Source organism: Barbus barbus, assembly GCF_936440315.1.
Source record: "Barbus barbus genome assembly, chromosome: 13".
Lineage (NCBI taxonomy): Eukaryota > Metazoa > Chordata > Actinopteri > Cypriniformes > Cyprinidae > Barbus > Barbus barbus.
In genome coordinates, this window is record NC_136741.1 from 17,242,438 (window position 1) to 17,266,306 (window position 23,869).

The following is a 23,869-nucleotide window of genomic DNA, read 5'->3' on the forward strand; positions in this document are numbered from 1 at the left end:
TTAGTCAGACTGGGTTGCTTGCTTTTCTTGCAAGATTTGGCAGCACTGTAATGCTTAGATGGCATGTAGCAATTCTATTTTTACTCTGGTTTTACTCTGCTTGTGTCAAAAATGAGGTAAACTTCCTTTAATGCCTTTAAAGTATCAGTCAATATTATGTATTAACTGAAAGTGTGTTAGCCGCACACTACGACTACGATGACAAACAGTCAGATTAACAAAGACTAAATCCTCTCTCGCACCTCGTTAAAATGTACATATTCATGAGATCATAGCTGTCTTATTTTGATTTGATGACTCATAAAATTTTGTGAATGCTTATTCTGTCTACATAGCGCTATTGAAAGAAAGTAATCCATGCCCAAACATTTTTTTTTAGATATTTTTAAAGTCACACTGCTGATATTTGGCGTTTTTGAGAATCGGTGCCAGTATTTTGCTGATACTCTTCATTATGGATGCACAGCATATTATATCTGTACCCTGTCAGTTATTGGCAGAAAGATTAGATTTTTACATTTGTTACCTTTGCCATCATCTAAAACTCACTTTAAGTTAATCTTACAAACATTAATAATTTAATAACATGGTTAAATGTGATCTTAAGCGATTCTCTGAATGGCTACCCATTTTCATTATGTATTACCAAAGTACACTTGAACCAGTAAAAAGATTGATTTGTTTTTAGTGCTTTTTTTGTTTGTTTGTTTATGCACTGTACACCTATATAGTACAGAATTTTGGCCATGTATCATTTCCAAGGCATAACGTGAAATGTGACCCTGGACCACAAAACCAGTCATAAGGGTCAATTTTTCGAAATGGAGATTTATACATAATCTGAAAGGTGAATAAATAAGCTTTCCATTGATGTATGGTTTGTTAGGATATGACAACATTTGGCTGAGATACAACTATTTGAAAATCTGGAATCTGAGGGTGCAAAAAAATCTAAATTTTTTTTTTATTTTCTCAGTATTTAAGTCAAGAGTCTTGACTTGACTCTTGACTTAAATACTGAGGAAATCGCCTTTAAAGTTGTCCAAATGAAGTTCTTAGCAATGCATATTACTAATCAAAAAATAAATTGTAATATATTTGCGGTAGGAAATTTACAAAATATCTTCATAGAACATGATCTTTACTTAATATCCTAATGATTTTTGGCATAAAAGAAAAATATATCATTTTGACCCATACAGTGTATTTTTGGCTATTGCTACAAATATACCCCAGCGACTTAAGACTGGTTTTGTGGTCCAGGGTCACAAATAATTATTGGCTTATTGGCTTTGCTATTACTATTTATCTAATAAAGGAAGTGTTAAACTTTGGAGCTTGTACATTTGTTATAATGATACTTCAAAACAGTTGATTTAGCTTTTGCCATTGTGCCTTAATGCCATTTCTACATATAAAAGCTTCTAATGATTATTCAACATCCAACTTTCGTTCTTTTGACACGTGACTCAAAGTGTATTATTTCCTCTCTCGGTCTCCTTCCTTTTTTTGAGCTTTCTGACAGCCCCTTAATTGTTTTGTTGTTTGACACAGAATTGATGACGATAACTGAATTCTGAATTCCTGATAACATGAAAGCCTTTCACTGTTCTATGGCAGCACATGCATCATTACTCTCATTAAACGATTCATTCAAACCAATGTAATCCTGGGGGTACTAGAATTTAGTTTCCTGTTGTTTCGTCTGCATGGACTCTGCAAGAAGCCATGAATGTTCAGTCTTCATTATGAATGACTTTGCATTTCTGCTCTAATTATAGACTTTCGTTCATCAACAGAGACTTGTCCGCATCCATTATGTCTCATTGCCTTATGTTTATCTACCAAGGGAAGATGGGAATTCAGAGAGAAAACAAGACAGCGAGATTATTTATTGAAGATAATTTAAATGTTTTACATTACTTATGAAATATCCATTTTGTCTTATCAGAAGATACAGTATCTCCAGCAATACAGGAACATGTGGAGATAGAGATGCTCAGCCAAAAGAATCTAGTGTTTTACTTCAGTGTGTGTTGGTCATTCCTATTATTCTGTACATGGATTGAACTGTAAAGAATTTCACTCTTTTTTTTTTCTTTTTTTTTATCAATTATGAAATATTCAAGGTCTTTCTTAATTTCTTCATCTCCAGTCAACATATTTCTCACAACCATTTGTGGAAATATTGTTTTTCCTGTGTCCTTAATATCACTTTCTATTCTGTTAGAAAAGAAGTGATACACATTTTGGTGAGAAAACAATAGTAGTATCAGTAAATATTGGTAATGAATTTGAACAATTTTGTGATGTGAGATTGTTAATTGGTTTGTCTCAAAAATATTCCAAAGAAATACACACACATAAAAATACTCCACATAGATTTACTAATAACTTGTTCCAGCACAAACCCATTTAAAAACCACTATAGGATTTACTAATGACATGTAGTGACAAATTATGCAAAGTGTGGACGCAGTTATTTAGCAGCTGACGTTAATACATATGTATTTATAGGAGTTTCTATTGCATATGCAAAATTAATGGGGGGAGAGTATTTCAATGAAACTTGTAAATTGATTTACAAAGGTTTGCGGTAGTCAATTTACCATTATTCAATGCACCAAAAGCATTTCTTAATACATTTTGCATTTGACGTAGCTTCGATATTAGCTAAATTGCGTTGCTCTTGGTAGATTACATGATCTGGCTGCTTCGTGTTAAATTTCATGGGATCGTAGTCCTTACTAATTTGCCCTGTTTAGTAAATCTGGCACTTTTTTGGAAGGCAATGGCAGTGGTCATCATAACGATACAAATATCATCATATGCCTCAGTGCACTACTAGTTCTCCTGTTGTTAGTTCACTCTCTGTTCATATACTTCCTTTGTTGTTCTTGGTGAAATAAATGTGCGGTTTTGTGCTAAACAAGCCAACATGGGGTTAGGGCTGTGACTTCAACAAGAAGAGAAAGAGAGAGCGAGAGAGGGGAGGGAGGGGTGAGTGAGCAATTCAAGCACTGTTTAGTCCATTAGCATCTGTTATGTTGCTGTGCTGTAGGTGCTCAGAGAGGCTTTGCGTGGAAGCTTCCAACTAAGGCAAGTTCCGCACACATACACGCACTCAAACACACATTCGCGCACGGAGAGCAGCTGTGTGTGATTTGGAGCTGTCCTTCAGCACCACAACACAATTGAACTCCCACATGGAGGGGTAGAGACAGACACGGAGAAAAACGCTCGGAAACTTTCGCTCACTGTAGATTCCTGCGCGGCTCTGAGAAAAGAGCTTGTAAGTATGCTGATTTACTTTTAACTTCATTGAACATTAATTTGTAGCTAGAGTTAGTGTTTTATTGTGCATTAAATGTTTGAGTGTTGTGAATGTGGCATAATTTAATGGTTGTATTTTTCATGAGGTTTGAGGTTTTTTTTTAGTAGAGGATATTTAAGACTTTTTTTTAATATATTTTTTTATTTGCCTCGACTTTTACTTCAAAGACATTCTTGATGATTCAAAACCTGTTGTCAGGTCTTTATCAAGATATAATGTCAGCATTTCTGGTTCTATAGCTTGAATGTCTTTCTTACGTTCTCTTAAGGTCAAACATGGGGAAAGAGCAGGAGCGTTATGTGGGTTAAACCACTGAATAATTCATGAACCTTTTCACTGTTTCAGTCTAGCGTGACTTCCTCACGCAGTTTGAGTCCTGGGAATGGATGATGGATTCACCGGGTCTATCTCACTAAATAAGATTTCTCCAACATATCAGACTATATCCGTCCTCTCTACCACTTTACGGCTTGCACAGCTGTGCGTATGCTGATGCATCTGTCTGCTATTTAGTGTTTATACATTTGTAACACTCACACCAGACCTTAAACAGAGATCCTATACTTTCTCCAAATGCTCTAAACCACACATCATTTTTATGTCTCTCTCTTTCTGTATGACTTTATTCCCTCCATCTCCATCGATATTACCGATCCACCCTGAGGCTCTAGGTGTTTGAGGTTTTTTTCCTTGTCGTTTATCTCTTCTCAGCAGGACAGCATGTGTAATGTTGTTTTCTGTATTTCCAACAGAGTACAGTCGATTTGAAGCCAAAATCCATGATCTACGGGAGCAGATGATGAACAGCAGTATTAGTTCAGGCTCCGGCTCATTGCGGACTAGTCAGAAGAGGACCCTGTATGTCAGGTGAGCTTTTACTAATCGCCACTAGTTACATTTGATCTTCCAAACATGCTTAGCTCCTTAATCCTCCGAGATCAACACAGGACTGTGGCACTTCTGCAAAAAAGCACTTTGCATAGTATGTAGTACATGGTTTTACTGTATTTTCTACCCTTTTATTATTATTGTATACATACAATTATTTTACTATTTTATATCTAAAATCTAAGATTTAAGATCCATTTTTATATTTTATAAAAAAAAAAACTTTTCATGCCAAATAACATGCTGGTAGTATAATGTGTAATTTGAAAAATGTATAGTAATTAGTGCTGTCAAACGATTAATGGCGATTTATCACATCCAAAATAAACGTTATTTTTTACATAATAATTTTGTGTGTTCTATATATTTTTTTTATGTAAATATAAAGACACACACACACACAACATATATTTTGAAATTTACATGTATATATTTAAATTCCTATAATTATATCATAAATATTTTTAAAATAGAAGCGTAACATTTTTCTAAAATATATACATGCATGTGTGTGTATTTATATATGCATAATAAATATACACAGTGCACACACATTATGTAAACAAAAACTTTTATTTTGGATGCGATCAATCACGATTAATCGTTTGACAGCACTAATAATAATGCAAAATAAAAGCATTTTCACTGATGGCTTCATACATAGACAAAATGGGGTGTAATGTCTATAAATAAGTACTAAATATTCACATAGTTAACAATCCATCCCTAAAACCCATGCAAAAATTGGTCATCCTGTTATGGCCTTCATTCATATTTGACCAGCCATCTCCTTGTATTTTTTTTTTTTTTTTTTTATGCATATTGATTTGTCTGCCGCTGAATGCGTCATAGACCCTTATGTGAATATGTAATTCTCTGAAGTGTGCCTGTGTTTTTTGCTGCTTTCAGGACATTCAGGCCAGTGGTTGCACAGTAGATTGAATAACATCATTCCAGACAGTAACACTGAGGCGAGACATGAAGGGCTCTGTATTGACTGAAAGTTTGCCATGTTTTTGGAGAAAGTCTTTTTACCTTCCTGTGTTCATGGATTCCCGTTGCTCATAGCCTAGCGCAACGGTAGCATTTAGACCTAAAGCAATAGATGATCAGGATTATGTAAAACCGTTCCTGAAGTTTTGCTCTTACGTGGCTTTAGTTTAACTTTATTCACTAGCTCTCAGGTTGCTGCTCTTATGTTTTAATAAGAACAGCTTTGACATTTTGAGGATTCGAAAGCCCCTGGGCACTGGGTTCTCTACACATGCATGCGGTATTCACTGATTTAAAACCTAATGTGATTTTTCAGCTGTGTAGGTCACATTCAGCTCAACCCATAATGCATTGTCCCTGTATATTTATGTATGCGTCATGCAAAATATTAGCCCAATTGGTTATCATAAGAAAAATAGCATTATTTTAAGGGACTGGAAATCTAATATAAAATGAAGTGAAGGACATACAGCAGAACGTCTTGCATAGTAAGTGTATATAATGAATGATTAATGGAAACAAACAGTGATGGAAATGAAGAGTAAGAAGCGCTTCCATAAATACCCTGCCTCTAAAAGTGCATGTTGCAGGGGGGCTGTTTGCTCTAGTTTGGTTTATTGCGAACTGTTTCTGAAAGATGTATACTAACACAAGCTGTTGTGGCAATGTCAACGTAGCTTGTTTTCATCCAAGTGGATGCTGCACACTGGTGGTGGTTGAGGAGAGACCCCCCACATGATTGTAAAGCGCTTTGGGTGTACAGCAATACACAATAAGGCGCTATATAAATGCATCATTCATTCATTCATTCATTCATTGTTTTGATGGACGCATAAAATCACGCAAGGATGTAGGTAGAAAAGATGGCTTTATATTTAGCATGTTTGTGAGAGGTTTACTAGCCCACTAGTGACATGTAGAACATGTAGTGCTAATAAATTATGTATTTAGGCCTTTTTCATGACTCACGGAGCATAAATCAGTAATATTTTCTAGTAAGTGTCTAGTAAATCCATTTAAAAATATTAAATTTTTCCACTGGCTGTCAAAGTACAAATATAATTTTGACCTTTCTGAAAGAAACACCAGTTTTATGATCTGATATTACATTAAAACCTCATATCTACACAGATTGAGCTTTTAATCTTCGGTCTGCCAGCCGTTTATTATGACTCTGAAGGTCTCTGTTTCAGCTGTACAAGGATACAAATGTAGCCTATTACACCTCTAAGCAGATTAAGACAGCACAGAAATCATCTGCATCATTTGCTGAAGGGTTAAATAAGGGTTCTTTATGTGCTTTTAAGTGTTAAAGAAGGCTTTGGTGTCTGTATGTTCCTTAAAGCCCCATAAACTTCTCAGATGCCCTGGCTTCCTCCTGGAAGTGCTTCATTATTGATGAGGAAACAGAGATAAGCTAGTCAAGAGCTTGGACAGCTAGTTACTTCAGCTCCAGTTCTTTTAAATACACATGCACAGAACAGCAGTGGCCTACTTAACATCTCAGGGAATCTGTCTGTAGGCAAATGAGTTAGGAAGACTGGCTTTGTAATATATAAAATAACTTTGGCATTAGAAAATGGTTTCACTGTCTTTATGGTTATTTGATATTCATAAACTCATATGAATATCTGTATGCACAGTCTAGAGGTTTTTCTTGCTGTTGTGTCTGTATGATTTATTGTGCTTTTTTTTTTTAAGAAAAGGTTTCATTCTCCCCTAGAAAATCCTAATTTTGTTTGACATGCCCCATTTTTACCTTCCCTCTGACCTTTAAAATAAAGGCTGTTCTTGCTACTGCATCTCTAAAACTAAAGTGCTTTTTTTAAATACATTTTCCTATTCTAGCTTAATATAAACTAAACCTTAGAAATGTAAATTCTTTGGCGAAATCAAAAGATGCTTTTTGTTTGAACATCCAGACCAGTCAAACGTTGCAGCATTAGCACAACCAATAGCATGAGTTTTCGGCGGGACAATCAGTTTGTTCAACCAATGGAAAATGAGTGTTTGAATCGCAAAAACATATTTTAAAATATTTTTGCAGTTTCTGTTTGGCGTTGCTAGTGGCACAGAAATTACACAAAAATATTTCACTTGAAATGTCATGTTATTGACTAAAAATTTAGTAGGATATTTTTAAAAGTAACATTATGCAAACTTTTATGTGGGAGTGTGTGTATATATATATATATATATATATATATATATATATATATATATATATATATATATATATATATATATATATATATATATATATATATATATATATATTAGTCATTATTGTTGTTATGATTTTATAATGTTAATTTTTTATTATTATAATTTACCTTGTCATCAAAGAAGATTAATTTACATTAATTGGCTTTTTGCTGTCTTATTTTTTCTTCTTTTAAAAGTAATTCTTATTACATTCTCACTCCTCCAGAGCCCTGTTTGATTATGACATAACGAAAGACTCCGGCCTGCCCAGTCAGGGGCTGAACTTCCACTTTGGTGACATCCTACATGTCCTGAATGCTTCGGACGAGGAGTGGTGGCAAGCACGGCATGTGACTACAGATGGCGAGATGGAGGAGATGGGCGTCATTCCCAGCAAGAAGAGGTAGGCTGTGCCCCCATGCATTCCAAAGCACACCGTATTGTAGAAATGTAGTTCAGTTAATCCTCTTTACAGTGATTAACACAATTGTGTGTTTAATGCCACATTACCCACAACTCATAGTCTTTCCACTAATGTTTCTTTCACAATGTCTTCTGTTTTAGTTCACTGCCTTTCTTCATTTTGGTTTAATTGCCATGCATTATTCATTGTAATTTGTAATAATGAGCCATGTGCACACATACATCTGCACAATGGCATCCAAGAATTATCATACTTGAGACTATATATGCTTGCATAAGCTCTCTGTGTGATGAGGGTTTTAACTTGACTAAGCAGCTAGAGATAGAAAACTGTTTGAAGAACGTTGCCGTTTCTTCAATCAAGAGCGCTTTCTTTTATGTCCTAGGGATTTTATTTTTTAACTAATAGATTAAATTTTTTTTGTAAGTCTGCTTGGAGACTTCTATGCCTTCATTATTTATTTTTGCTGCTTTTAAAATCTATTTTATGTGTAGCTTTTATTTTACACTAGTCACAGTCCCAGGCTTTAAACAAAGAGTCAAATAATCATAAAAGCTTTCAATGTTTATTGTGGAAAATATATAAATGATCAAAATTACAATGGCACATCAGTCATGGCTTCTTTTCCACCACAGCCAACAATTTTGCCCCCAATAATGTTTTATCAAAACTTAGTGTACTTGGTTACTAAACTGAATGCTTGAGATGAAATATAAGATGTTATAAGTGAGTTACATACAAATGTGTGACAAAATAATTCAATTGTATTTAGAATACAAAGATACAAACAAGTCTACTCTATTTTTTGCCAAAGTCATGGGTTTACTGTCATCCATGTCTAATTAGAGCCTTATATTTCAGCACTGATGTGTGATGCTGTGAGAGTTTCTCTCTCATTCTCTTCACCCAACTGTATGCTGATTGAAACTTGATAATTGACTTCTCACCTCGTTCTAAAAATTTGCCTCTCTCGTCTCCCTACTGATGACGCTTGGTCTTGAAGCACAGGGGACAGCCAGCAATGCTCTGTATTTTTAGAAACAAGTTGGGATTTCTCTTGGTGAAAGTTTCTGATCTGCGTCATATTTCGTGATGCTTCAACATATTTGGATTTTGGAGGTTAGATGTCATCTAGATCCATCAAAGCACAGTTTTTGTAACAAAATGTCTCATGTAAACTCTCTCTAAGAAGCATGTTAGATCAGCGTCTTGTGAATGTTACCATTAAAACATAAAAATTTGTATTTTAAGGATAATATGGGGACAAATATTACCTACGCCACATGTTTATTCCTTGTCTTACTACAATATTTGTATCCTTGCAAAAAGCAAACATTTTTGAGCTTCATACATTTCTCAACATACTTTTTTCAGTTTATATACACATACATAATGAACTCAGGACAGTTGTGGTGTATTAACAGTGAAAATACTTGTCCTAATGTCTTTGTCTCCTCCTTCTTCAGGGTGGAGAGAAAAGAAAGAGCCAGGTTAAAGACGGTTAAATTCAACTCCAAGTCTCGAGACAAAGGGGTAAGTGTTTGCTGCTCAAATATTTACCATGTATGGCTTGACACAAACAGGCTTTTAATGCCTTTAAAAAGCAGCTGTTTATAGACTAATACATAATAAACGGGCCTTTTATGTAAAAATTTAATTTAGTTTACTTGCAGTCATGCCGACATAACCTTAATTTGACAGAAACCATTTTGAACACGCCTTGTAGCCTATTTTGAAACATTATTTTATGCTAATTTGAGATGAAAAGTGCTAACAAGATGTTCAGCATTAGAAACATTTTGTTGCACCTTTATCTTGTGTGACTTTTCCGAAGCCAAATATGTTCTCACATAAGATGACTAACAGCTGGCAAGTGTAAACTCTAACAAAGTAGTGAAGTATGTAAGTTTCTTTTTGTGAAATGAATGCAAATGTCTTTTTTTCTGTATGTAGTGTACTAATCCTGTATGTTTGTTCACTATTCTCTCCTGTGAGAGGATTCTTAACCGCATGTGACTATTAGGGCTGGGCAATATGGCAAAAAATATGTATTATACATAATTTTATTCAGCAAGGACACATTCAGTTCAGTATTATTAATTCAAAACATGACAGTAAAGACTTTTATAATGCCGCAAAAGATTTCCATTTCAAATAAATAAATAAATAAATAAAGAATCATGAAAAAAAATATTGATATAACATGCAATGTTACATGAGTACCAAATCAACATATTAGAATGATTTCTGAAGAATATTTTGACACTGCTGACTGGAGTAATGGCTGATGAAAATTTAGCTTAATAATTTACATTTTGTAATATATTCAAATATAAAATTATTGTTTTAAATTGTGATATTTCACATTTCTGTTGTACTGTATTTTTGAATCAATCAAATGCTTCCTTGGTAAAAAATAAATAAATCTTACTGTATGCTCTAATATAAAATAATAACATTAATTTAATATTTGGACTAACAGATTTTAATTATATGAATTATCCTATTCTCTTAATGGGCTTCAGTGAAATATACAAACATCATTACATCAGTTATGAACAGATTTACTGAAATGAAAGTTTGACCTCATTAAGAGAAAGAAAGCTTAACAATTTACTCCAACCCAGTTTTTCTTATGAAGTTTAATATACAGTATATACTGTGACAAGGAAAGACTGCAGAAGTAGTCTAATGACATGATCTTTAAAAATTGTAGCAGAAAAAATCCTTAATATTATAGCAATATTCACAATGTTGATTAATTTTATATCCCCACAGAATGTATTGTTGAAATTCAATATATATTTTGCCCAGCCCTAGTGATAGTCTTTGCAGCAGTATTGTGTTTAGCACTGGACCAACTCATCATCCACTCTTCACTGTCTTAGCATTTTCAACTGCATTCACCAATGCAGCATGAGTGCATGAATATTTCAGAAAACAAAAAGATGTATACGCTTGCCATTGATGTCAAACTGCTCTTCACTTTCTCTTCCTGCACATTACACATCTGTCCAACTTTAAGTGTTTTGTAAATTTGTTCCTGTCCAAACCCTTTGATCAATGCCAATCACTAACTTTTATCAACTAACTAATTTAGGGGGCTGCTCTGCATGTCCTTGCATTTGTACTATAAACCCACCTTGCTAACCTTGTTTGTGGTAACTACCCTTTAAATTTATCTGATGTTCAGTAATCCCTCAAACTCTACTGTGTCTGTTGCCATCTCCAAACCAAGATCTGGTTTCATATCTATTTATAAGTTCTCACATTAGTGATTTTTTTGTAATTCCAGCATCATTTTATTGGATGGCGGTGGCTATAGAGTCAGTTACATGGGCATCTGTTAAGTTGGGCATTTGTTCATACTTCAACTAGACACCCAACACCATTCCATCTGTTCTTCCTTTTTTGTTCTCCCCCCCTCTCCATCCCTCCCTCTCCTCCTTCCCAGCAGTCACTCAATGACAAGCGTAAAAAGAACCTCTTTTCGCGAAAATTCCCTTTCTACAAGAACAAGGACCCCAGCGAACAGGAAACAAGTGATGTGGACCGTAAGTACATTAGCCGTGTGCAGGGCAGGGTAGCGCCACACGCGGCAACGCCAACACCGCTGAACAAAGCTCTTGCTTCTGCAACAACCCTAAACATTACGGCAAATTTGGTTGATCTCTACTATTGTAAATCATTGTGAAGTAATTTAGGGACCAAATATCCATTGAAAACCACCGAAGTCTCCCTATCTGGGTTTGTTGCAAGGCAGGATCAGTGTTCATCGGTAAGACGTGATGTGTTGTTCCAGTAATCATTGTTATTTTTGTGGTTTTCTCTTGTTCCGTGCTCTCTGCCGACTGCTCTACAGGACCTGAGTGACGACAAAGGCTTGAGTAAGTCCACAAAGGCAACAGCAGACCTTCAGTACCCCACTGGCCCCACCAAACTTCCTTCGTTCCCCATAAATCTACAGTAGGGCAAATAAGTATTTGATACACTGCCGATTTTTCAAGTATCCCACTCACAAAGAATGGAGAGATCTGTAATTTTCATCGTAGGTAGACAGAATATATATAAAAAATCCAGAAAATCACATTGTATGATTTTTAAATAATTAACTTCCATTTTATTGCATGAAATAAGTATTTGATCACCTACCAACCAGCAAGAATTCTGGCTCTCACAGACCTGTTAGTTTGTCTTTAAGAAGCCCTCCTATCCTCCACTCATTACCTGTATTAATTGCACCTGTTTGAACTCGTTACCTGTATAAAATACACCTGTTCACACACTCAATCAATCAGACTCCAACCTCTCCACTATGGGCAAGACCAAAGAGCTGTCTAAGTACACGAGGGACAAAATTGTAAACCTGCACAAGGCTGGGATGGGCTACAGGACAATAGGCAAACAGCTTGGTGAGAAGGCAACAACTGTAGGCACAATTATTAGAAAATGGAAGAAATTCAGGATGACTGTCAATCTCCTTCGGACTGGGACTCCATGCAAGATCTCGCCTCGTGGAGTATCAATGATCCTGAGAAAGGTGAGGGATCAGCCTAGAACTACACGGGAAGACCTGGTCAATGACCTGAAGAGAGCTGGGACCACAGTCTCAACGGTTACCATTAGTAACACACTACACCGTCATGGATTAAAATCCTGCAGCGCGCAAGGTCCCCCTGCTCTAGCCAGCACATGTCCAGGCCCATCTGAAGTTTGCCAAAGACCATCTGGATGATCCAGAGGAGGCATGGGAGAAGGCCATGAGGTCAGATGAGAACAGAATAGAACTTTTTGGTATAAACTCCACTCGCCGTGTTTGGAGGAAGAAGGATGAGTACAATCCCAAGAATACCATCCCAACCGTGAAGCATGGGGGTGGAAACATCATGCTTTGGAGGTGCTTTTCTGCAAAGGGGACAGGACGACTGCACCGTATTGAGGGGAGTATGGATGGGGCCATGTATCGTGAGATTTTGGGCAACAACCTCCTTCCCTCAGTAAGAGCATTGAAGATGGGTCGTGGCTGGGTCTTCCAGCATGACCATGACCCCAAACACACAGCAAGGGCAACTAAGGAGTGGCTCCGAAAGAAGCATTTCAAGGTCCTGGAGTGGCCTAGTCAGTCTCCAGACCTGAACCCGACAGAAAATCTATGGAGGAAGCTGAAACTCCGTGTTGCCCAGCTAAAGCCCCAAAACCTGAAAGATCTAGAGAAGACCTGTATGGAGGAGTGGGCCAAAATCCCTGCTGCAGTGTGTGCAAACCTGGTCAAGAACTACAGGAAACGTCTGACCTCTGTAATTGTAAACACAGGTTTCTGTACCAAATATTAAGTTCTATGTTTCTATTGTATCAAATACTTATTTCATGCAATAAAAGTTATTATTCAAAAATCATACAATGTGATTTTCTGGATTTTTTTTTCAACCTCACAGTTGAGGTGTACCTATGATGAAAATGACAGATCTCTCCATTCTTTATAAGTGGGAAAACTTGAAAAATTGGCAGTGTATAAAATACTTATTTGCCCCACTGTATCTTGCACGTTTAGCGGTGATGTTTGGTTAGAATGGTTGCGTCTGCAGCCTATGTTGTGTCTAGATGGCTATAAAACACAAGCTTTGCAGAGCAGTGCTATGCTCAGGTCCTTTGTTGGCAATTATGCCCTTAACATGATAATTCTGCTGCTCTTAACGGAATAGTTCAATGAAAAATTTATTTTGTCATAATTGACTAATTTATAGTATTTTCATAATTTGTTGTTTTACAACAGGATGGAAACATGTTTAACTGTTACAAGAATACAATAGAATTGATTGTGGCAGTAAATTCTGTCCTCCAACTCTTCTAGAGTACTGTTTAAAGTGATGGTTCACCCAAAAAAATGTCTTTCCAAACCTGTATGCATTTCTTCTGCAGAACATAAGATATTTTGAAGAATGTTGGTAACCAAACAGTTTAATTTCACATTGGCTTACATTGTATGGGCTAAAAATACAATGAAGGTCAATGGGAACTGAAGCTGTTTGGTTGCAAACATTCTTCAAAATGTCTTATTTTATGTTCCACAGAAGAAAGAAAGTCATACAGGTTTGGAATGACACGAGGGAGATTTTCATTTTTGGGTGTATTTATTTGCATTATAAATGCATTGATTAAATCGTGGTGATTTGTATTTCTAATTCTTCGGTGTAGGGTTTCTTAATTGGGGTTATGCAGAAACTGCAAGGGGTTTGTGAGTTGATTAAAAAGCTAATAAGTAATTAAATCAAATGGAACATTAAAATAAATTGTGCAGCGTAATTGAAAACTGAAATAAAACTAAAATAGTGATGTATCTTATGAAATCATGATTTTCAAAACAAAGGCTCAGGTTTAATTTAATACTTTGTTTATATTCAGATTCAGATTTTCCAACATTTTTGTTCCAAAATGAACAAAACCAGTGTTCTTCCAAAAATAAAAACTTGAGGATTTAACAAGTGTTTGAACATTTGAAAGTAAAGAATTTAAGAAATAAAAATGAGTATTGTAACACCCTAAAAAGTAACTGTTTCCATTATTTGTAGAATTGTAGTTTTCTTTGTGTCTGGATGTCTCAGCAGGAGCAACATATTTTATATAATAAATTGAAATTTAATTTAAAAAATAAAACATTTACTAGGAATAATAATTATGCAAAAAATTTTTAGAGATCCAGGCAGGCAAAGTCTTTCAGTAAAATATATTTATTGAAAATTATAAATGATAATAGTAATGAAAAATAAACATAAAAAATAGAAAAAATCTAAAACTGAATATACTGAGTATATTCTGTTAAAATTCCTGAGAGTATAATCTAAATTGAAGTATAATAATCTTAAGAAGTCAAAAGACAAAGCCTTTGGAGTATTTGATATGAGCAGAAGAAAATAAGAAGCTGTGCCAGAAGCCAACTGGAGTAATATACATATACTAGAGACTTACATCCTATACAACATCACCAGATGTTATGTCTGAGCGATAGATGTCAGGGAGATTTTTTTTTTTTATATACACCTGGCACGTATTTCTCTGCCCAAGTTACTCTAAGTCAAAGAGAGGTCACGGTGACATGATAAAGGTGGTCATAGATAAGATCAGATAAAAGTACAGTACCAGATGAACTTGTGGTTTTACATCCTTTGTGCACAAACAGCAAGCTTTGCAAATCTTCAAATATCAGTCTGCAAATTCCAGTTAGCTCTTAGAAAAGCACACTTGGTACCAAGAAAATCGAAGACACATTCAGCAAACATTCTTGCATATAATAAAAAATATTCTGTAGAGAATAAGTTTCCAACATCCTGTTGAAACGTCCCTTAAGCATAACAAAATGTACCTTTTATATGTCTCATAAAGAAAAATATACTTTGTCTATGGATTATGAAGAAAAGAACAGTAATAAAGAAGAATAAATGAATAATACTTGAGTATATGAGTAACATAAAACAGTAATATGAATATGTAAAATTAATATAGCATGACAGTTAAATAATCCTAAAGGATAGCTCATTAAGAATATACTGTACAAATGAATATGAAAAATAAGAAATGTAACAACATTGGAAATTTGCATACACCAAAATAGATTTTATATTTGATCTGTTTCTTTTATGCTGTGACGGTTAACCAACATCAGAGAACTGTGAACATGCAAATTATAATGTTAACTCAAAATCTCAGGGGATGCTTCAAGTCAATATATTACTTCGAAGGGTTTCGGGTTTAGGGCTCTGAACAAATGTCTAACCCAAAGTATTAAATGTTGGTGTGTAACTCGCATCTTTTCCTTTACTTATTCCCCCCACTAAGCAATTGGACATGTTATTTTTTTTCCTGGTGAATGACTAAATGGGCAGAAAAAAAGAATCTCAGGGCTTGGGGAGTGGGCTTTTTTAACTTGCCAGTAAGCAGCCGCCTAGCAATTGCGTGGCAATGCCTTGGAAACCATCCACAACACCTTAGCATTGGAGCTAAGAGTTTTGCACCGCTCTGTTTTCTTCTGAATTTGTAAAAATATTTACATTTACATTTATTCATTTAGCTGACGCTTTTATCCAAAGCGACTTACAATTGCTATATATGTCAGAGGTCGCACGCCTCTGGAGCAACTAGGGGTTAAGTGTCTTGCTCAGGGACACATTGGTGTCTCACAGTGGATTCGAACCCGGGTCTCTCACACCAAAGGCATGTGTCTTATCCACTGTGCCATCACCACCCCAAAAATGTGGTTACTGCTGTAATTTTGCTTTGGGGGGTGAGTTTGATATGTGCTTTTGGGGACAAATGCCAATAATGTCACTGAAGTAATTTAACACTCATGTTCTGTTTGATGTTGACACTTCAGTTCTTTATTTTGATTTCTTTCAAACTACAGTAACAAGTTTCTGAAAAATGCATATCTACTTTGTGATATAACAATCTTCAATAATATCTACGTACTTGGTCAAATCAAAAATGCTAAAATTCAGCAGTCCAGATTTCAGTGTCATTTGATCCTTCAAAAATCATTCTAATATGCTGCTTTGGTTCTAAGGAAAGATTACTTATTATGAATGTTAAAAATATATATCTGCTTAATGTTTTTGTGGAAACAAAATTATTTTATTTTTTTTGAGGAATGAAAAGTTTAAATGAACCGCATTTTTAAAAATTCTTATTCAACGTAAGTGTCTTTACTGTCATTTGTAATTGATTTTAATATATCATTGTATCCTTGCTGAATAAAGGTATTATTTCTAAAATAAAAAAAAATGGCCCTAAACTTTGTGAAAACAGTCACAACAGAACATGAGGGGCTTGAGATCAGCATGGCTGATATGAAGGACAGTTATGTACAATCTTCCATGATTCCTGGATGTGTAGTGTCCTCTCTTAGACTTCTAAACTTCTTTTAGGTGGTGGAGTGGAGCCCCTCTGTCCATCAATGGTTCACCGCACCATGACTGTGTTAAGACCCCTTGAGAGACATGCATTCAGAGGGTATTAGGTGATTTGAAATGTTTCAAACAGTTAAAACTACCAAACTAATTTTGTACAAGCAATTTTGTGATAAACCAAGCAAAATAAGATCAGCTTCAAAGCCTCATAGTGACGTCATGCACAGGTTCTTAACACTGCCATCTGCTGGTGACTGATCTTAGCATTGTGTTTGTCATATTCCTGCAAAGCTTGTTTTTGGGTCTGTGGTGTTCATTTTCCCTTTTTATGGTTTCAGAGCATGTAACTTCTAATGCCAGCGATAGTGAAAGTAGTTACCGTAAGTTTGTTTTCCCCTTTATTTCCTTTCATCACAATGTTATTGAATTCATCTCTTTAAACTTAATGAGTTTGAGCATTTAATTCCCTTTGTTCCCTCAGCTTTCCTTTTGTGTTGTATGCATACACAAAATTTAAATATGTGCACTATTCAAGACCAACATTTTACACAAAACAGTTTAATTTTAATATTTCAAATAAAGAAATATCTTGATGGAGGTTGTTTAAAAATGCAGCAGCAAAAGCCGAGATGATTACAACGCACTATTGATTTAACCAACAGAAGCTCACTTTACTCTACTATGCTTTATAGTTCATAAGTTAGTTATATGACTTGCCCTACATGGTAGTTTCAGGTAATAAAACAGGTGCTGGTTATCTGTGCACCTTGCTTAGTGATTATGCTTGGGACACAGCATATTATGGCCTGTAATATTACCTTCAAATATCATGTCACAGTCATTTGAACAGCCTGTGTCTTTCAACAGTTTTGACAGAAACTGGCCTGTCATTCACATTGAGTGGTCTGAAAAACCTCTTGAACTTTGTTAATGCTACATGGCTCTTAAATCATGACTCACATTTGAACAGTGAGTGAAAATTAGAGACTACTGTTCAAAACAAAAGCATGTAACGCTGCTTTCATAGGGTGACCAAGTAATCTATTTGAAATGAAAATGAATAGCAATGAATGCAAAAGAAATGCATTTGAACACTCAACATCAGGGCCCGTGTTCACAAAACATTTTATCTTACCACTAAGAGTTCTCCTAAATAGCAGTAAAAGTTTTTAGCTAAGATTTTTCTATTAAAACCTATTCACAAAGCTGCTGAGACCAACTTTTACTAAGGAACAGAGAGAAGTCTTAAGCTAAGAGTAAGGGCGGGATTGACCTCGTTGCTATGGATGACATCAGCATGCTTACTAACTATTCGCACAGTGATTGGCTGATAGGGGTCTCAGACAGGGATTTATTCTTAGAAATATTGTAGAGCAGGATATTAAGTTGCCATATCAAAATAAAGGTTTAAAAAATAATGTTAATTGCCACATTCAAATAAAGATTTTAACATGCAGGCTAAGTGTCAGTAATTAAACAAATATATGTTCAGCTAATTTGCAGGGGCGGTTCTAGGGTTTCATCTTTAGGGGGGCTTAGCCCTCAGAGATACAAATGACCTAAATAAACAGTATTTTACTGTGCTTATGAAAACAATTACAATTACCTATTAAAGTTACATAAGTTACTTAGTGAGTGATTCTCATGTTTTTCTTTTGTCGTTTGATTAACATTATTAGCCTAATATCAGAAATGCATACTGATAAACATCCAATATTTTCTTAACGGTTTATGTTTAAGATGTAGCCGACTGCGTTTACTTGGATACTAGTCAAGACAGCCATTGTGACATAATATTTTGTATATTTGCTTATTTGTTCGAGAGGATTCGAAAGTGAATGACAGTCTCATGCAAGTTTGTTTCAATGGCACAATTTTCTGTTACTATTTGGTGTGCTATTTATACACAAAAACTGACTTTGGTGTGCATATGAGACACAATGATTAGGTATAGAGGTGTGGGCGAAGTGTGTATCACAAGCACACCAAATAGAAACAGAAATTTGTGTCACTGAAACGCACTTTCATGAGATCATGCTGGTGTGTTGTCTGTGCAGTGCCTCTCAGTGCGTGCGCTCTTCATTCAAATGTGTGAGCGCACATTAACGATCTATCACAGTGCGTGATTACCACATTGAGATCGATAAACGGGCGAGAATGATTAATTTTCTTGAGGAAGCAGCACTTACCTGATCATTCAGATAGCTGATTATAGTTTTAGGAGGGCTGAGATGACAAATAGGGGGCCTGAAGCCCACTTAAAAAGGGTCTAGAACCGCCCTTGGCTAATTGTCAGTCTCTTACATGTATGCTTCTCGTAGTGGATGCATATAAACCGCCTTTTAATTAACAGAGTAGAATAATCGTGGCTGATAGTAAGACATGCAAACGTAAAAGAAAACCAAACTGGACGCAAGAACAGCTGTAACTTCTTGCCCAACTGGTTAATGAAAAGGATATAATCAAAGGAAAATTTGGAGTTGGGATAACCTCCAAACCCTAAAGGTGATACCTTTTTAAAAGCTCATTATCATCAAATGTTTCTAAAATGTTTATATTCCGAGGCAGATTGCCGGCAACAGCCATTTTAGGATAGTTGTGAGTTGGTCTTAGTGACTGAGGAGTCCTCTTCAGTACTCCTAACGTTTCACAGATTTAGGAGCTAGTTTTAGTGCTAAAACGCTTTGTGAAATCCTCTTAGAGGAAAAATTTAGGAGTCCTAAATTTAGGACTGACACACCCACCATTTTTAAGATTTTCTCCTAAATCGGCGAGTTAGGAGCTACTTTTAGCCTTAAGATGTTTTGTGAATACGGGCCCAGCTTTACACAGTATATAAGGATTTTTGAACTTATATCAGTGTTTCTGTTTCTACTAGGTGGACAGGAAGAGTATGTCCTCTCATATGAGACTGTCACGCAACAGGAAGGTGAGTGTCTTTCATTATGGCTTTCTTTTATTATGGTACATTGGTTAATATTACTTCATTTAACTGTGTCGGTGTGTAATTCTGCTTGATCGATTGATTGTAAGGAAGGACCCATTGTAAGGCTATTATTGTGGTTTACAGTGAGTTATGCTCGTCCAGTGATTATCCTTGGACCCATGAAAGACCGGATCAATGATGATCTAATCTCAGAGTTCCCGGACAAGTTTGGATCATGTGTTCCCCGTGAGTACATAATCATGGTTTTATCATTTCTTCTGCAGAATTACATACCGTCTGCATTATTTTTATGGTCGTTTCTGTTCTTTGACCAGACACGACTAGACCAAAGCGAGACTACGAGGTTGATGGCAGAGACTACCATTTTGTTATTTCACGGGAACAAATGGAAAAAGACATTCAGGATCACAAGTTCATCGAGGCCGGTCAATATAACAACCACCTCTACGGGACAAGCGTGCAGTCAGTGCGAGAGGTTGCAGAAAAGGTGAATGGGTTCAACTTGTTAGGAAATAATAAAGGAAATTATGGCAGTAATAAAAAAGGCATTTTTGTGTGAGAGTATCATGCTGACCTTCAGATTTGCATTGCGTACCATTTCTCACATGATGATCTGTTTTTCATTATTCTTTAAGGGCAAGCACTGCATCCTGGATGTCTCAGGCAATGCCATCAAACGACTCCAGTTAGCACAGCTCTACCCCATTGCGGTGTTCGTGAAACCCAAATCAGTGGAGAATATCTTGTATGTTATTTTTACTGTCAAACACACAATAAATGCTGATTGGCACTAGTAATATGTCCTCTGTGTCCTTCACAGAGAGATGAATAAGAGATTGATGGAGGAGCAAGGCAGGAAGACCTATGACAGAGCCATGAAACTGGAGCAGGAATTCCTAGAGCACTTCACCGGTGAGAACAGTAGAGTAAACTTACATCCCAATCACTGCTTAGCTATTTTCACACACTGTACACATGTCCTGCAACAAAGCCATACTCTGCATTTAAACTCTCTTTTGACACACATGCAATTTTTAATTCCACCTGTTTATTTTCATTTAAAGAAATAGATCACTAAAAATGTTAAATTCGGTTATCTCTCATTACAAACCCATGCGACTTTTATCTGTGTAACGTTATTTTTTATAATAACTGTATAACTGTTTTTTTTTTTTTTTATTATTATTATTATTTATTTTTTCCTGTCCATACAGTTAATAGGGTCTAAAATAATATTGGGCCCCAGCTGAATGTCATTGCATAGACAAAAAATAAATAAATAACAAACAAAAAAACTTTTTTTCAATATTCATAGAGGTACTGATGGCAGATTTTTCATTTTTAGTTGAACTATTCCTTTAAGATTTAACATTATTTGTATATTTATCCCCCTGCCAATAAACGCTCTATTGACGAAAGCCAAGCTTACTGATTAGAATTTGATTAAAAAGCAATCATACTTTGCACAAAACCACTGCCATTCAAATAATAAATAAGGTTGTGGTCTTTAATAAAACATCACACAAAGGTGGAGGATGCGCATCTTTACTGTGTGGTTTTATAGCTCCTCACAGCAAGAGGAAAGACTGCCTGGAGTGTTTCCAGAAGATTTTCCTGGCGTTTATGTCTTACTGTATTATGTTTACTTTCAGTTAAGTTCAGTATTCAAAATAAATTAGTGTTACATTTTCCAGAACAGAACATTAAAAGAGGAAGCAATCGGTTTGGAGTAAAAAGTGGGAACAGACCTTTGAAAACGAACTCACTGCAAATGACATTGTGTCTTTGTATTAGTGCTTACACAAAAGATTTTTGAGTTTCATATTGCTGTATCAATATAAACATAAAATGTAGCAACACCAGCTTAATGCATAAAACGTGCTGCTTGGTTTGAAAGTGATTTCTGTATGAGGTGTGCTTCATACATCTTTACATTAATGACAATGTGCAATGAACCTGAACATTCTCCAAATTGTTGCTTATGTGGCTGCACCTTAGGACAAAACAATATGTACCAATTTTTTATTTATGATACGATAGTTTGAAGTATTTTCTTAAATATTACTAAAGAGTGACAGCATTTGCTACCAGTGGCAAATCGTTGTGGGCCGCCTGTATCCAGTCCCACGTTTCCTGTGAACTTTTATATTTTTTCCATTGAACAAGATGTAGTATGATACTTAATGATGTTCATCTTATCTTTTCTTCAGCCATTGTACAAGGGGACACATTAGAAGAGATCTACAACCAGGTTAAGCAGATTATCGAGGAGCAGTCTGGGCCGTTCATCTGGGTACCTGTCAAAGAGAAATTGTGAGATGGCTGGAGACAAATAAACCTTATTCTTTAAACTTTTTTGGTATTTTTTTTTTTTTCTTTCCAATTTTTTTTTTTTTTTTTTATATATACTAACCTGGCCTGCTACTTGCATTGGCTTTTTGACCCCCGAGCATAGGAAATACATTTTCTTTGGATGGGCTTGGGGTCACGGTGGTCTTAGGGCCACCTCTCTCTCTCTCTCTCTCTCTCTCTCTCGCTCTCATGCCTCTCTTTGAAACTGCTGTCTAGAACTCGCATCCCAATCTCCGCATTTCATCCTCCGGTGGGAGGGAGACATGCCTGACCAGCGACTTACTGGACAGATTATACGGTACAGATTCCTTAATGTTTAAGGGAGGTGACTTTCTCGAAGGAAAACCAATGAGTTAATGCATTATATACATTTTGGTTTGTTCTTTTTCCCATATATGATCAGAAGTTTCATGTCTGTCTCTGAAAAGACATAAAGCCACACTTTGCACGTTTTTGCATTAAGAGCATGTTTTGAATAATTCTTTTTCAGTTAACATAATGTTCTTACGTTTTTAAGCTATGTGAACTGCAGCCACCATATTACTTCTGTTTTCTCTCATTTATCTTGTAAAATCAAGCAGCCCACTAATTTTAAGCAGCTGATCTGTTTTGTCACAAGTGCACAAAGAGGACAAAAACATTTGGCACAAAAGTTCTTCTTTTTATATTAAATGTCTATTTGTTTTAACAATCTGTGTACATTTTAATCGAGGTGCAAATGGGAGTAGCTTTTAGTTGAGGTAAAAAGGAACAGCTTACAATTACTGTATCTTTCAAATCCAGGTGATGACATATTCTTACTTAAAGAAACAGCAATGCAAATATGAGAGTATAAATTGTAATGTATATTCAACCCTCAGTATACTGCCTATTTTGTTATAATAAAGTCTATATTGAGCTTTAATTAAACTCCAAGTATGGGAATTATTTTCGTTATAATGTCAAACTCGTATGAATATGCGTGTATGCATATAAAAAGAAAATATAAATAGATATATAAATATATATTTTCCTTTACTTTTACCACCATCACTTTTGTTGTTAATGGTTTGTTTTATGCAAAAACACTGACACACAGGACACATGGGCTGAATGGTGGTGATCCATTTGCATTTGATCAAACAATATGAAATAAAACTCAAGTTGGCAGTTTGTAGTCTTCTGCTTTCTCTCTCTCTCCTATGTAGTTATGCTATATATTTTTTTTCATGTGACGTGCATGATTTCTAAAAGCAATAGTCTTTGACACATTAAACATGAGCGAGAAGCGGAGGAGAGGGCTTCTCGTTCTGTTTTCACCTGGGATTGTGAAAATGTGAGAGTTAGCATGAACTGTAAACGTTAGAGGCTAGGAGATTCTTGCCTCCATGTGTGTGAACTTGTCGACTGCCCATAGCTGAAGAGAGATTTGCTTTGCCACTCTCTAACACAAGCCTTTAACTCTCCACCAGAGGGTGCGCTGACAGCATCCCCTTTCATTCTTAAGTTACTCGGAGATGATTGTTTTCTAAAAGATTGCTTCTCTAACTTGTCATCTTGGCTTTCTAACACATTTTTGACTAGATTATGTACATAATCTGCCAACTTGATTCATTCCATTTGTCAAAATGGAGAACAGCTAATAAAAACGTTTTTCTCATATACAGTGTTTTTGTGTATCAATTTGTGTGTGAAAAGGTAGACAAAACATTTCTTTAAAGTTTGACAAAAGTATTAGAGAGCAAAAAGGTCTTTGTTTCAAGTAATAAATAAATGTTACAAAAGCTTCGTTCACCCAAAATTGAAAATTGTCATCAATCTGTAAGACTTTACTTATTCTGTGGAAC

The 23,869-nt window shown here is 35.6% G+C and overlaps 1 protein-coding gene across 6 annotated transcripts in view; it reads left to right on the forward strand.

Moving 5' to 3' along the window:
- The window catches only part of dlg1a (discs large MAGUK scaffold protein 1a), a 134,422-nt gene extending 110,739 nt beyond the window's left edge, over positions 1-23,683 (forward strand). For 2 of the 6 annotated variants that reach the window (XM_079432080.1, XM_079432081.1), the window contains exons 15-25: positions 4,087-4,201; positions 7,647-7,823; positions 9,311-9,377; positions 11,707-11,731; positions 17,083-17,124; positions 19,623-19,673; positions 19,815-19,916; positions 20,006-20,178; positions 20,327-20,436; positions 20,512-20,603; positions 21,902-23,683. In XM_079432080.1, coding sequence (XP_079288206.1) covers positions 4,087-4,201; positions 7,647-7,823; positions 9,311-9,377; positions 11,707-11,731; positions 17,083-17,124; positions 19,623-19,673; positions 19,815-19,916; positions 20,006-20,178; positions 20,327-20,436; positions 20,512-20,603; positions 21,902-22,008 — 1,061 coding nt within the window. In that variant the 3' untranslated portion in view covers positions 22,009-23,683. Of the gene's footprint in view, positions 1-3,126; positions 3,293-4,086; positions 4,202-7,646; positions 7,824-9,310; positions 9,378-11,298; positions 11,399-11,706; positions 11,732-17,082; positions 17,125-19,622; positions 19,674-19,814; positions 19,917-20,005; positions 20,179-20,326; positions 20,437-20,511; positions 20,604-21,901 lie in introns of those variants that run through there. The other 4 variants (XM_079432084.1, XM_079432083.1, XM_079432079.1 and 1 more) reach the window with 4 other exon arrangements.
- The last annotated feature ends 186 nt before the right edge of the window (positions 23,684-23,869 follow it).